Source organism: Mobula hypostoma, chromosome 4 (assembly GCF_963921235.1).
Source record: "Mobula hypostoma chromosome 4, sMobHyp1.1, whole genome shotgun sequence".
In the NCBI taxonomy this organism is placed as follows: domain Eukaryota; kingdom Metazoa; phylum Chordata; class Chondrichthyes; order Myliobatiformes; family Myliobatidae; genus Mobula; species Mobula hypostoma.
The window spans coordinates 42,459,023-42,475,475 of NC_086100.1; the positions used below are offsets into that span (position 1 = coordinate 42,459,023).

The 16,453-nt window shown below is 39.4% G+C and overlaps 1 protein-coding gene across 1 annotated transcript in view; it reads left to right on the forward strand.

The window, feature by feature from the left end:
* The first annotated feature begins 271 nt into the window (after positions 1 to 271).
* Positions 272 to 16,453, forward strand: part of dis3l2 (DIS3 like 3'-5' exoribonuclease 2) — a 349,434-nt gene continuing 333,252 nt past the window's right edge. Inside the window, exons 1-2 of the mRNA XM_063045713.1 lie at positions 272 to 363; positions 12,499 to 13,389. Of these exons, the coding sequence (XP_062901783.1) occupies positions 12,537 to 13,389 (853 nt within the window). The 5' untranslated portion in view covers positions 272 to 363; positions 12,499 to 12,536. The remainder of the gene's footprint in view (positions 364 to 12,498; positions 13,390 to 16,453) is intronic.

Below are 16,453 nucleotides of genomic sequence, written 5' to 3' on the forward strand. Positions count from 1 at the left end.
AGTTGTCAAATATTGTTCGACTTGTTGAATGATACTTTTAAAGCTACATTTAAAATTTAAATGTTCTTCTCGCAAAACATAAAGAACGATAACATTTAATGCAGCAAAACTCGTTTAAATTGCACGAAAGACCATGGAAGGGAAGCTGTCTGGAGGTCCCGGGGCCATTGCATTGTTCAGGATACCAGGTGCTCGCACAGGAGAGGAACACGATTCCCAGAATGCAGCGGCCCCGCGTACCATCTCCTTCCGCTTGTCGATGACCCGGATGTTCTTTCCTGGGACGCTGGGTTGTCCGTGTCTGCTGAGAGGAGCGGTTGGAGGGGTTTGCGCCGCTTTCTGCACACGTCGGCTTTGTCCTGTGTAAGTTGGAGAAGCCGAAAGTGTTGTGTGTGCGCGGGTGTGGTTTCCAGTTAGGGATCCTGCTGAGAATAGCTGGTGGAAGAGGAGGTGTCCGCCAAGCAGTCCCCGCCCCCCCCCCCGTGTCGGCCCCTGTCAGATCAAGGTGCTCGGTGCCCCCGGGAGGGAGAGCTGCTGTCTCCGGCTGCGGTGTCACCGCTTCATCGCCTGCCGGCCAGTCATTTCACCAGATTGAAGAGTGTGCATCCGGCTATCTGAGCTGTCACTAAGGGTTGCAGCGATAGTTTATAACAATCGTAGGCCTGATCTTGAGATTTCAATTAAGTTTGAAGCAACTAACATTCCTGTGAAAGAACTGAGCGGGTCAGGTCCTGCAGGGTTTCGACCCAAAGCGTCGGACAGTTCCTTTCCTGCCACCCGCTGAGTTCTTGCAGCAGATTGTTTGTTGCTCCGTATTCCAGCATCTGCTGTCCCTTGTGGCACGTCTTTATTAAGTTTGCCTTCGTTCATGTTATTATATCCCAAATCGAGAATGATAAATGAATTAATGTTTTCTCAAAATATACAGATTTTAGCCTTCGTGGAAATGTTTTCCCTCATGTTATGCAACATCGCTAGAATTGCGCAACTAGCTGGTTTCACTTAGTGAGCTGAACTTTGAACACTTTATGTAATTATAATTAATAACCAAATTCATTTGTTTGCAAGCAGCATACTGTATAGAAAGTCAATCACAGTGAATCAGAAAGCGGTGGGAGTACTGTGGAGTACTGGGTTGGAGTACTGTGGAGTACTGCGGCTGGAGTACTGTGGAGTACTGGGTTGGAGTACTGTGGAGTACTGCGGCTGGAGTACTGGGAGTACTTTGTACAGTTCTCATCCCATGTTACAGGAAGGATATGGCTGCACTGGTGAGGGAGTAGGAGTGATTTGAGGATGGTGCCATGACTGAAAAATGAGGTAGTTATAAGGAAAAGTGGAAAGCTAGGGTTATTTTCGTTGAAAGTGAGGAGGTTCAGAGACTTAATTATATGTATAAAATTGGTGTCTCACGTAGGTTGTTTGTAATTACTGTGCATCCTGTCACAGAAGGTGAAAAATCAGGCCTATGTTTGAAATAGAAAGACTCGAGAGGCAATAAGAAAAACTGATTTTGTCACGAGGATGGTAGGATTGAATATCTGGAAGTGTGGTAGAGGCAGAAACCTTCTTCATATTTAAATTATACTCTCATTTATACTTGAATAACTGTGACCTGCAGGCCATGGACCAAACACTGGAAGGTAGAAATAGGTTGGGCATCCCTTTTTTTTAATCAGCACAGAACAATGTGCCAACTAGCCTCATTTCTTTTGTCATACATTTTCTATTCTTCAATGAATGCAGCATAAAGTTTAAAAAAAACATGCTGTATTTCATGTACACTGTAGTAGAAAAGTTAATCCAATAACTCCTTAAAATACTTTATACTTTATACTTTATTGTTGCCAAACAACTGAAACTAGAGCGTACAATCATCACAGCAATATTTGATTCTGTGCTTCACGCTCCCTGGAGTACAAATCGATAGTAAATATTAAATATTTAAATTATAAATCACAAACAGAAAATAGGAAAGGGAAAGTAAGGTAGTGCAAAAAAACCGAGAGGCAGGTCCGGATATTTGGAGGGTACGGCCCAGATCTGGGTCAGGATCCGTTCAGCAGTCTTATCACAGTTGGAAAGAAGCTGTTTCCAAATCTGGCCGTACGAGTCTTCAAGCTCCTGAACCTTCTCCCGGAGGGAAGAGGGATAAAAAGTGTGTTGGCTGGGTGGGTCGTGTCCTTGATTATCCTGGCAGCACTGCTCCGACAGCGTGTGGTGTAAAGTGAGTTAATGTTCATTATCACAAGTACTTTGATCTTGCCCTCCTGGTTTTAAACAAGAATTTAAAAATATATAGGGGTATGGGAACTGAACTATAGTGATGAATGTGTGAGTAGAGCATAGGAAGATAGGAGAATAGATCATTCTACCCATCACACTCATCTGCAATTCAGTAAGATCAAGGTTGATTAAGACAAGGTACCACTTTCTTGCACTGACCCCACCCCATATCCCTTGCATAGACAGTTCCAAAGACTTGATATTCTCTGAGTGAAGAAACCCTTCTTGTATCAGGTCTGAATCAGCTCCTTATTTTGAGACTGTGATCTTTGGCTCAATACATTCCAAAGCTTTGTCCCTGTGGAGCTAAGAACTTTAGAAATTTCTACAAGATTCCCTCCTTTTTTCCACAAATTCAAGTATTTATAAGCTCAGTCTAGTTAATATTTTCTCATTAAGCAATATCACATTTCAGGATTTAGTCTGGTAAACCTTCCTTGCACCACCTCTGTTACAAATATTTCAGACATATGAATGTGTACATCACTTCTGATATAGTCTCACCCGGATGATATGTAATTTCAACAAAACATTATTTCCCTTGTATTCAAATCCTCCTGCAATTACAGCCAACACACCATTTAACTTTATGTTTGCCATCTGTACCTGTGAGTTAGCTTTCACTGGTCCAAGTACAAGATCTTTCAATGAGTTTGCTGTATTATTTTGTCGTTTTGATTCTTGAGTAATAGGCATGGGTTACGAGATCCCTGAAGGTGCTGCCTGAGCAGTAGTGGTAGCATAGTTGACATCAACAAGAGTCTTGGGAAATCTTTTGAGAAAGTAGTGAGTATTCTCATGCCTCAATCGCAAATTCTCTTTTGTGTTTTGGCTTCAGTGATTTGGGGATAAGAAATTTTCAGCACAAAATTATTCAAAGCCATTGAGTCAAAATGACTGAGGCCAAGTAGGCAAGGATGATATGTCACCAGGAATATTGATAACCCGGAACTTTCCAGCTCACCCTATGCAGCTTGCAGCTTGCACCATGCTCCTTTGACAGTTGTTGAAAAGATTCAATCATGTGGAACTAGCCTTTCTGACCCTAATCCATTTGGGTTGAAATTATCCACTGCATCCTGTTTTTAGGGTATTCTGTCCAGGTACAATTATGAGGCTGATATCATTGATTCAGGAATAAATTCGAATCTCATCTTGACAGCTGGGGAATTTGCATTCAAGTAATGAAATAACTCTGGAATAAAAATCTCATGTCATGTAGTTATGTAATGTGACCATGCTGGATTGTCTTTAAAAACACACCTGATTCATATCATGCCTTTCAGGAAAGAAATGTGCAGTAGTTACAGATCTGGCCTTTATGACTTAAGAATAACTAATATGGTTGACTCTTGGGTATCTTCCTGGAAGTGTAATTAAAACTGTCAGTGGTGTCAATATTCTTTGAATGAATTAAATTAAAACAAAATCTTGTTTGTTATCATTCTTGCACAGCTATACCTTTTTCATAAGTTCCTTTTGTGCAATTTTAATCAGCTTTCCTGCACATCCTTATTGCTGTTCAGATACTCACTGTTGTCTGGCAGACATTCTAAATGAGTTATTCTGAGCACCTTTGAGAATCTGAAATGGATTATGTTGCTGCTTTCTGTGTAGATCACTGAGTTGCTGGCAGGTTTGTACCTTGGTGTCTGTCTTTTATGAGGAATGATAGGTTGCAGCCCACCTTCATTATTGGAGAAGGTTGTGCATCATTGTTTGCCTGCAGTTCAGCCATATCTTTCCTGATCTTTGGTTGCTTTGTGGGTTGTGGGGGTGATAGAAAGGTGGGGCAGTGTGGTTGGAGTTAAATTGAAGCTAAGTGGAAGGTAAATATGTGTACTCGCTAATGAACCAAATAATTCGTGTGTCTGGTATAGTGCCTTGTAAAAATATTCGGCCCCCAACCATTTGTTCACATAAATGAGTATTACAACCAGGGATTTTGATCAATTATTCATTTGTAAATCACATTCTCCTTTTTCACAGTACAGTCCAAAAAGCAGGGAAAATTGTAAGGCATGATAAACAAAGAAATTAAAAAACTGAAGTGTCAGCAGTTCGAAAATATTCATCCCCCACCACCTTTGCTCAGTACTAGCTGAACCACCTCTTGCAGTTATTGCAGCCAGTAGTCTTTTTGGATAAGTCTCTGTTAGCTTTGCACAACACGATGGAGCAAGATTTGCCCGATCCTCCTTGCAAAATTGCTCAGACTGCCAGGTTGGTTGGAGAGCGGCGGTGGACAGCAATCTTGAGGTCTTGTCAGAGATGTTTGTTGGGTTAAGGTCAGGTCTCTGACTGGGCCAATCAGGGACATCAATTTTATTTATTTGCAGTTACTTCATAATTGCTCTGGCTGTGTACTTTGGGTAATTGTCCTACTGAAAGATGAACTTCCTCTCCAGTTTAAGCTTTCTGGCAGAGGCTAGCAGGTTTTTATCCAGGAACTCTCTGTATTTAGCAGTGTTCGTTTTCTCATCAATCCTGACCAGCTTTCCAGTGCCTGCTGCTGTATGCCCATAGCATGAAGCTGCCTTCACCATACTCGACTGTAGGGATGGTGGTACCTGGCTGATGCACAGTGTTAGATTTACACTGCGCATATTGCTTAGTGTTGAGACAAAAAAGTTCCACTTTAGTCTCATCTGAACACATAACCTTTTCCACATCTTTATAGTATCTTCTAAGTGACACTTTACAAATCTTTATGGGCAAGGATATGTTTTTTATTATCCCTTATCCCTGTAAGCAATCTCCCATCTGGCACTTACCCCTGTGAGCGCAAGTGCTACACCTGTCCCTACCCCACCTCCCTTGCCACCATTCAGGGCCACAAACAGTCCTTCCAAGTGAGGCAACACTTCACTTGTGAGTCTGTTGGGGTCATAAATCTGGTGTGGCCTCCACTACATCGGTGAAACCCAATGCAGATTGGGGGACCGCTTCGTCGAGCACCTCCGCTCTGTCCGCCAAAACAGACAGGATCTCCCAGTGGCCACCCACTTCAACTCTGCTTCCCACTCCCCTTCAGATATGTCCATACATGGCCTGATGGAGGAGGAGCAACACCTCATATACCATCTAGGTAGTCTCCAGCCTCTTGTTATGAGCATAGGATTCTCCAACTTCTGGTGATTCCCTCCCCCTCCCTTCCCCTATTCCTACGTCACTCTGCCCACTCCCCCAGCTGCCTATCACCTCCCTCATGGTTCTGCCTCCTTCTACTACCCATTGTGTTTTTCCCTATTCTTTCTTCACCTTTCCTGCCTATCACCTCCCTGCCTCCCCTCCCCCACCCCTTTATAAGACCATAAGACAAAGGAGCAGAAGTAGGCCATTCGGCCCATCGAGTCTGCTCCGCCATTTTATCATGAGCTGATCCATTTTATCCTATTTAGTCCCACTGCCCCGCCTTCTGACCATAACCTGTGATGCCCTGGCTACTCAGATACCTATCAATCTCTGCCTTAAAGACACCCAATGACTTGGCCTCCACTGCTGCCCGTGGCAACAAATTCCATAGATTCACCACCCTCTGACTAAAAAAATTTTTTCGCATTTCTGTTCTGAAAGGGCCCCCTTCAATCCTGAAGTCATGCCCTCTCGTACTAGACTCCCCCATCATGGGAAACAACTTTGCCACATCCACTCTGTCCATGCCTTTTAACATTCGAAATGTTTCTATGAGGTCTCCCCTCATTCTTCTAAACTCCAAGGAATACAGTCCAAGAGCGGACAAACGTTCCTCATATGTTAACCCTCTCATTCCCGGAATCATTCTAGTGAATCTTCTCTGTACCCTCTCCAACGTCAGCACATCCTTTCTTAAATAAGGAGATCAAAACTGCCCACAGTACTCCAAGTGAGGTCTCACCAGCGCCTTATAGAGCCTCAACATCATATCCCTGCTCCTATACGCTATTCCTCTAGAAATGAATGCCAACATTGCATTCGCCTTCTTCACTACCGACTCAGCCTGGAGGTTAACTTTAAGGGAATCCTGTACGAGGACACCAAGATCCCGTTGCATCTCAGAACTTTGAATTCTTTCCCCATTTAAATAGTAGTCTGCCCGTTTATTTTTTCTGCCAAAGTGCATAACCATACACTTTCCAACATTGTACTTCATTTGTCACTTCTCTGCCCATTCTTCCAATCTATCCAAGTCTCTCTGCAGACTCTCCATTTCCTCAGCACTACTGGCCCCTCCACCTATCTTCGTATCATCAGCAAACTTAGCCACAAAGCCCTCTATTCCATAATCCAAATCGTTGATGTACAATGTAAAAAGAAGCGGCCCCAACACTGCTCCCTGTGGAACACCACTGGTAACCGGCAGCCGACCAGAATAGGATCCCTTTATTCCCACTCTCTGTTTCCTGCCAATCATCCAACACCCTATCCACGTATGTAACTTTCCTGTAATTCCATGGGCTCTTATCTTGTTAAGCAGCCTCATGTGTGGCACCTTGTCAAAGGCCTTCTGAAAATCCAAATATACAACATCCACTGCATCTCCCTTGTCTAGCCTACTGGTAATTTCCTCAAAAAATTGTAATAGGTTTGTCAGGCAGGATTTTCCTTTAAGGAATCCATGCTGAGTTCTGCCTATCTTGTCATATGCCTCCAGGTACTCTGTAACCTCATCCTTGACAATCGACTCCAACAACTTCCCAACCACCGATGTCAAGCTAACAGGTCTATAATTTCCTTTTTGCTTCCTTGCCCCCTTCTTAAATAGCGGAGTGACATTTGCAATCTTCCAGTCCTCCGGAACCATGCCAGAATCTATCGACTTTTGATATCTATCTATCTATCTTTCCCCTTACTGGTTTTTCACCTGAAACCTACCAGCCTTCTCCTTCCCACCCTCCCCCCACCTTCTTCATAGGGCCTCTGCCCCTTCCCTCTACAGTCCTGACGAAGGGTTCCGGCCCGAAACGTCGACTGATCGTTTCCACGGATGCTGCCTGACTTGCTGAGTTCCTCCAGCGTGTTGTGAGTGTTGCTTTGACCCCAGCATCTGCAGATTATTTTGTGTGTATGATGTGTTTTTTCTTTTAGCCAGGTTTTCTTCCTTGCCACTCTTCCATAAAAACCCTTTTTGTTCAAGGCCTTAAAGATTGTGCAGCAATGAACTTCATCTCCAATTGCAGCCAGTGACTTCTGCAACTCACTCAGAGCGATTGTTGGCGTCACAGTTGCCTCTCTTACAAGTGCCATTCTTCTCCAGCGACTAAGTTCAGGGAAACAGCCTGACCCAGACAATGTGACTGTGGTTTCATATTTTTTCCACTTTTTCATGATGGACTGCACTGAGTTCTGAGGTATGAGCAGTGCCTTTAAGATGGTCTTGTACTCTTCCCCAGTTTTCTGCTTCTCTATTAACATTTCCACGACTTGGCTGGCATGCTCTTTTGTCTTTATTTTGGTTTAGTCTATTGAAAATCTACCAGACTACTGGACTTCACAGAGAGAGGAGGCATTATTTAGGTGATCCTCCAATTTTCTACATCAACTAATTGGGTGAGTTGGTAAAGCAATACACAGTTTTGCGTCTGAGAAATTTTAGTGTAGTAATTACAAAGGTAACGGATACTTTTTCAGCCTCTCAATTTTGGTTTTGAATTTTTAGTGAATTGTTGACAGGTTTTGGAATTTTTCTTTTGAATTGACTTGATGCACAATGTTTTGTAGATTAGCTCAAAAATTCCTCCTCCAATATATTTTAAAATTAGAAAATGAGACAGTAAAATGTGAAAGTAATTGTGGGGGCTGAATACCTTTTCAAGGTACTGTAGGTAGCCCCAAAGCTGCCCTTTTCTCATGGAATCTTTCCTTTATCTAAGCCATCGGGAAAAGGATCTGTCATATCTCTGGTACTGTGCCATAATATTATGAATTATATTTGTTATAGTTTTAAGTGAGCTATAAGCATTACCCATAGAGGCTGCAAAATGATGGATCTAGTCTGAGTGAGGAATGTGGCAGATGGAATAATATATTTAGAAATTTAAGCCTGACAAGAAAAATAGAGGAATGGAAAATAGATTATACTTTTAATGATGAGAATGGGAGCTCGTGGTATCACTGACCTGAGTATCTATGACAATGCTTCAGAAGGTTAACTGTAGTGTGTTCAATATTTCAATAATATTTGAGTAATATTGTAAGTATATTGTTTGATTAAACATTCTTTGTTTACATAACTCATTATTGGCTTTTTGTAAGAAGTACGTAAATGGCGTACATCTTTAGTACCTCACTAAAGAAAAACTAAGTAGACCATCATCCCGGCTCCTGTGCTTTACTTTCGATTAGTTTCTGGAGTTACTAAACATGACATTAACATGCAGGTATAGGTGACTGTAAAGTAAACTCAGTTTCTACCTTGCCTTTTCTCTATAGCCTTGCAAATAATTTCTTCTTCAATATATGTCCAGCTTCGTTTCAATACTGAAATTTTCTATTGCCACCCATAGTGTTAGGTTGGGAGCTATTGTTATGAACACAACATCCAAATATTTGAACTATCAATTTCAGGGACAACAATATTCACAAATAATGAACACTTAGTCGAGCAGGAGCAGCACGTATGGAAGAACAGAATTATTAACGCTTCAGGTTGAAACACTGCATCAGGACAAATTGATTTCTTTTGCTTCAAATTCTAGCTTTTGCAGTTTCTTGTATCTCCTATTCACTTTTTTTGAAAACCTGTTTCTTACAAACAAGGGCAAATTGATAAGTTTTTAACACTTTGGTAAAATACTTAGATGCCTCTTTTGTGATTTGACTTTTAAAGCAGAGATTTCAAATGTGCAATTATGATCATAGCAAATGATAAATCTCAACCATTAACCATAAATTAAACATTCCTGTCATGATTGCATAATAAGGTAACTAGAACCACCGTTATTCCATTTGTCACCCTTGTGTCTGATATATCACTCATTAAAATTACAGTTAAACTTTTGCTTCTGATCTTTCCTGTATTAACACTAATCTCTTGATACCCTTAATATCCAAGAACCATTGATTCCCATCTTTACTTGGCAACTGAGAAACTAAATAATATATTGGCCATCTTTACAAGTAGATTAGAGTAAACGAGCCTTGTTAAACTTATTTTGGATTTTATTGAGAACAAACCTATAATAATGACACCTGATAACGGAGTATGTTTTGAATGATGAGAATGGGAGATAGCGGAATTCGTTGACCTGATTGTCCTTGCTTACTATTCACATAAAGTTAGCATACAGGTATAGGAATCTCTTGAACGTACTAAGTTTCTCACTTCTTTGCTTTCCTGTCAGATACATATCCAGTTCCGTTCTGAATAGTGAAGTGCTCCATTAAGGAGTGCATATCTCCCATGATGGATTAACTGTATGATTCAAAATCCTCATGGTTCAGCATCTAGCATTGTGTTGATGTTTCTTGTGCTCCTGTGAGGTGCACCAAAGCTGCATTTCCACCCTCCTTTTAAAGTTATGGGGATCCGATTCCTGTGCTGGTATATCATTCCCACGCTCCTGGGCCTACAGAGGCTCTACTCCCATGACCCTCTTAAACACTATTTACCAACCTTTCTTTAAATTCACTAGGGTACAGTTTCTTGTGCTGACTTTAAACTCACTTGGATCACTGAAAAATTATTATACTGTGTAACATCCAAAAATATTGAATTAAAAGTAGGTTGGGGAAAACCAAATCGTCCTGCAGCAACCACCAAAGCCCCAAGAGTGTGGGACCAGTGGAGTTCAACTGCATATGCCATATCAGTTTCTTTATTTAAGAATCAGTAATGTTAATGATTGGGAGAGGGTGCATTGATTCTTGGGAAGATTGGCTAACGGAGAAATGAGTACACTTGGTCTCAATGAGAGTTGATCTAAAGTAATATAATTCTTAAGGGGCTTGATAGATTTGAATTTGAGAGAATGTTTGCCCTGTATGTGGAGATAGAAGTTGGTCATTTAAACTCAGAAGGTTGTAAGTATTAGAATTTTCAACCTGCAAATGCTGTGGATCTAGTCATTGCATATACAGGTTGAGTACTCCTTATCTAAAATGTTTGGGGCCGGAGGTTTTGTGGATCTTGGAATATATAATGATATATCTATTTGGGATCTCCATCATTTCCAACTGTGAATTTATATGCTACCAGTAAGCAGTCTTTGTCTTGCACTTGTTCATCACACGTATGTACTGAACAGTAAAATTATTTCATACCATTAATATAATGAAAATATAATGCGTGAGGGGTAACAAAAGCAGGAGAATACCTGAATCAGCTGTTGAACATCAACAAACAATGGCAGGCATTCAGTTTCCATCTGCGATGCTGTGTTTTGATTAAAAGGGTACAGTACACTATATTTGTATTTTTTTTAGTTTTTATGTAAGATATAAAAACAATCAACATTGTAGACTTGTTCTGGTGTTAGATTTTCATCAGCAATGATCTTCGCAAACTTATCAATGAATTTCGCTGCTGCTTTGTGATCAGCAGACGCTCTATCTTTAAAATTTTTGAGATCTTTAAAAATTTAATGTCATACCTTTTCTTAAACTTCTGCAATTAGTCTGCTGAATTTTCGCAGTTGGCTTCAATTTTCAGTTTGTTGTGATAGATCTTTGCTTGTTTCATGGTCAGCATACCCTTAAGCCGCGTACTGTATATTCACTCTGACACTGACGAATCCATTCGTTCGATACACGATTGATTTCTTAATTTTTCACTTTATGAGATGCTCTTCTATTTTTCATTGACTTCTATTCATTACATATGTGAGGTCACTTCTCAGAACTGTTGGTGATGCCCAGAGAAACTTCCCAGTGCCTTGTGGAATTTTCCATTTCTGATGTCATGTAAGCGCTTAAAAAATTTGGGATTTGGGAGGTTTTCATAATTTGGTATTTTGGATAAAGGGTACTCAACCTGTATCAGTAGATCCTTGGATACTAAGGGGGTTATGAAAATTCAAGGAATAGCGGAAATATGTAGTGTAGAATTGCAGTGTAAGATTGTTATCTTTTTGACTGGTAGAATGGAGCTGAATGGCAGAAAAATTTTCAACTCTTCCAAGATCATAAGAAATCAGATTAGCATGTTTACATTTTGTATTAGTCGTGCTTACATAAAACAGGTGCACTTGCAAATTAGCTTTTTATATTACGAGCAAAGTGTGTGACATACAGAGATCCAGTTAACTATAAGGTATGGATCCATCTTCAGTTACTGCTGGTTTGTACAAGTGCAAGTCAACTGATCAAATTCTTGTCCAATGTTTCGAGTTAAAATTGGAGAAATATTTGTAGGATATAGAGCATGGAATTGGGTCATTTGGCATGAAGTAAATCAGGTGTTCTTTTATTATTGGAGCTGATATTTTAGGCTCAGTTTGTTACTGATTTATTGAAAATGGACATTTAATGTGATCTGTATCGAGTTAGCATTCATTGTAGCTATAATGGGCACGTTATAATTAATCTTAGTTTTTTTTCTCGCTTGGATGTTAGATATTTTATCACAATGGCTGCTTTCTATTAACTGTCCAGTGACTTGTGCAGAAAAGGATTGTGATGCAGATGTTGTGATCCATGGCAAGCACTATCAGTCATTTTTGACCTTTGTTTTAAAGAAAAATGTCACTGCCCAGTGATCTGACTGGCAGAATTTGGAGGAAACCTGTGTACTGTATTATGGAGCCTTTGCAATAAGATTTGCTGCATGGAGGATGAGGGGAGAGTGAAAGAAACCCTGACCACAAAATGAGACGAAAATTGATACAGAAGGAATGTCTGTGATAGAATGCAGATGAGGACTAGCTACTTGTTCCTAGCATCTTACAAGCAGTGGATATTGAGTAGCAGATGATAGATCTGTATTCTGCTCTCTTGCTGCATCCTCTGAAGGTTCAGTTGGGAATCTGTACAGGAATTATTTAATATTATTCTAAGGAAACCATGACTAGCACCCAGAATACAGTCAGTGTAAAGCGTTTTGTGGTATTTCCTTGAAGCCCAGATAAATTAGTCATGCTTCTTTTTTATTTCTTATTTGTTTTACTGCCCCCTTTTTGAATTTTGAGCCCAGAGTTTGAAAAGATGATTTTTCATTAATAATCTGTAAATTTTAGGTTTTCTAGATAATGCTGTAATTAACATCTAATCTTGATATTTATATTCTTTTCTTTGCAGCTTCATTCGGTGTCTTTTATGATAACCAACGTCACCAAATGGATCATTTAGGACAAACAAAGGACTCACCTTCTTACGATGCAAAATTCTGTTGTCCACCAAAAAATGCTTATTCTAGGCTGGTAAACCAGCACCATAGTGGTAGGTTTAGAGCATACCTAAACAGGTTTTCTCATCTGGTTAATTATATTGATAAAAATGATGAAAGTGCAATTATTCCTGAAGTTGATTTGAATCCTTCAGTAGTAAAAGAGGAGCGACAAAAGGATGTTAATAATCATCAACAAAGTCTGGAAAATAAAAAATGCAGTCACTCTGCATCAGCTGAGGACATTGGTTGTGATGCCTTATTTCCAAACTCATCTGTTAATATTTTGGAAAATATTGGAGATGCTGCCGAAAATGTAATGCCTGACTCTCACAATAAACAGGAGCATGGATTGACAATTCAAAAGCAAAGCAAGCCAAAAGAAACCACCACCGGCCAGGCTGAAAATACTGAATTGGGAAGTGAAGTGATGTTCAAAGAAATAAGGCCTAAATCAATCCATTCAAAAACACCTAAGGGCAGTCAGAAAGCGCTTGCTATATCAGTGACTGCAAATGATCATAATCAGTGTTCTCAGATTGCATTATCAATGCCTAAACCATCTTTAGACAACTGTGCTCAAAGTGTTGATACAGAGAGAACAGAAAATGATGGACAAATGATTAACGAAATGGTAATGCAAAATAATAAGAAAAAGAGAAATCGAAGAAGAAGCAAAGGTAAAGTGGATGCAGGCTTGGGTGTAACTCATTGTTCAGATGGAGTCTGGCTTGCAGATGAAGTTGCTGCACTTGACTTGGAATCTGCTCATTTGGAGAAAGACAATATCGACCATATGCAAAGTAAGGCAATAAAATATATATTTTTGTATTAGAACCTGTTCAGCTCTTCTGATACAAGTGTGAATGGATTACAGAATACTTCAGGAGGTAGTTCAATAACAAAAATCCCAAAAGTTGAGATCTTTAACACTACAGGTGGAGTTTCATGGTCTCTTAACTGGTGAGGTAGGTAACAAGAAAATTCACCCTGAACCAAGAAGTAAAACCTTTTAAATAGATTGGAAATTTATTTAATTTTATTGTAAATTGCATGATTATTGTTGGATTATATTTCATATATTAATTTTTGTTTGGAAGTTTTGTTATGTCAACCACAGCAATAGATTAGCCAGATATGAAATATTTATAATAGGGTAAAAATCCAGTCAGAAGGATATTTATTTTGTTCTGCTTTACTTTTTGGTACAAAGGTGTTAGAAGGCAGCGGCCCTTGCATTTACTAAGCAGAATTGTGCATCCTCTGTCCAATGTACATTAACAACATTATCCCAGAAGTGGAAACTTTGTGAGTAAAGTTAGGATCGTGATTATCATACATCTTTTCCCATAACTGACCAGTATGATTTGGATAAAAATGGATTGTTAATCTCCTTTATTTAAGGCAGGCAGAATAACAATAAAAAATCATTCTCATCTTGGTTTAGCTAACTACAGAGCCCTTCTTGGGAACAAGTAAAGTAACAATATTCCACACCTTTCCATTTAAGTTTTCCTGGGAAGGTTTCTGATGCTGACTTGTTCTGGGCTTCAGCTGACTGTGTTTCCTCCCATTAGGCATACTTCCTTCCCTATTTTAGCTGCCTGGATGATTGCTTAAGTGCTTTTTATTTCATTTTCTTTCTCTGTTCCCACTAAGCTGGATGGTTGTATCTCTGACTCATTGCTTATTTCTGACTTGCTGGTAGATCTGTCAACTAAATTGATTACTTTTCCTTTCCCTTTGAGGTGTGGTGATCAGATGACATCTCACGTATTCAAAATGAATAGAAGTTGCCATAATTCAGGATGAGAGAGTCAGGATGAGAGAATTAACTTTCAGTTGTCTCTATTTGAAGTAAATGTAAACTGATGTTCCTGCAGCTGGATTGTTTAGGTTAAATGGAAGTCCCTAATGTGTTTATTGGGTGGCTTTTAAACCTGTAAGAATTAATTTTGTTTGTGAATACAACACACTTCTGTCCTCAATCGCATGTCTGGCATTAAGTCACAATTTCTTTGCAGCTGAGCATTGAGATAAATTTTCCTGAAATTGTGAGGTCAGCAACGTATACTGTAATTTTGAATTTGCCTTTAATTGAAACTGGTAGATTCAAGTTGCAACGCAAAACTGATGAGAAGGAGAGGAGTAGGAGAGGTCTGTGTTAGCATTAAAGCCAGAGAGTAAATGACTTGGAAGGATGAGGAGCGGTTGCTGTAATGGAGCAGGTAAGGGAACAAAAGTTGGTCTAAAAGTCTATAAAATGTGGGAATCAGATTATCAAAATCTATTCAAGGAGGATAGCATGAATGTTGGAAATTGTAAATAAAAGTGTTGCAAATGCTGATTATTTGAAATGATTGAATTTGAATGTTGATATGGGAAGGCCTTCATATACCCAGTTAAAATATTTCATAAAGAACCATAAATCTTGGAAATAGGCCTATTTGCTGACTGAGTCCACATCAGTTATTAAATATCAATTCGTTGCAATCCTAAATTCTCATCATCTCTAGATTCTACCACAGTCTGGGAAATTTACTATGGATGTGGGATGTGGGAGGGAATTAGTACCCAGAGCCAGTCACAAGGAGAAATGCAAACTCCATGCATAGGTCAAGAATAAACCAGCAACATGAGTTGCTAGTTGTACCACTGCTGTCTCGGATGTTTAATAGCATGCAGTGGTGGAAGTTCTCTGATTTTAATTGTGAATATAAGTTTGATTAGTAAATTGAGATTGTGTAAATGCAGAAAATTTGCCTTCTGTAGTCACTTGCACCAGAATAAATTTTTACAAAAGAGTGAAGAGGGTTTTGGAGGGCTTGACTTGAAGTTGTTACAAAATGATAATTTGTCTGTTGCAAGGGTCTGATTAGTGGTAGGCATTTGCTCTTTCAGAACAAATGCGTCTCCATAGAGTGAATTAGCACTCACCATTGAAGAACATAGTTGACGGTAATATAAAGCTTACAGCATGGGTCTATTGAAAAATTACAAAAATTTCTATCTGTTTCTTGTTTTCAGGTGTATCCATCTGCAGCAGTTGTCACTTGAAAAGGTCTAGTTTGGGGCAAAGGCCATTACTATTTGAATCAGAAAAAGTAGATTTAAGAGTAAATATTTCTGGATTTCATCTTAACTTGCAGATTGACGAATGGCTAGTTGGGAGAATTATCAAAGAGCTTTTAAGAGACATTTGGATAGATAGGAAAGGTTGAAAATGATATGGGCTAAACGTAGACACAATAGGATTGGTGTAGATCGGCACTTTGGTCTGCATGGGCAGTTTGGGCTATAGAACCTGATTCTGTGAATGTCTGCTGTCCGTAGAAATGAATAGTTCTAAGGAGCTGGTGCTTTGAGAAAAGGACAAAATATTTGAAAGCCACTTGTTAAGTTTCTTGTGGTGCCCTCTAAATAATGTTTGAAATATAAATCAGAATGTTTTCTTTACTTTTTATTTTACTACACCTGCCCTATGCAGGTTTATATGACTTTTTCCATAAATGGTTGCTTAGCTGAAAAGTGAAGGCTGCATTGAGGAAAAATTTTTTTTGGGGGGAGGGGTTGTAAAAATGGAATGCTGGCCAGTTAGTGACATAAAATACATTTTCTTCATTTTGTGCAGTGGAATTATTGCATGCATGAATCAGTGGAATAAAGGACAGTAAGTTTTTATTAAGCAATCATGAGAAAGTCAGTACTTTCAAAAACATTGCTGTTTAGTGGCTGCACTGTTCACTTTGGCTCAATGTATTGAAATCCAGCATGTCATGCGTGTAAAAATGAAATCTAATTGCCACTTTTTACTAGCATCCAACTCTCTTTTGTTTCACTTCACATTTCAAAGTAAGCTTCATAAAT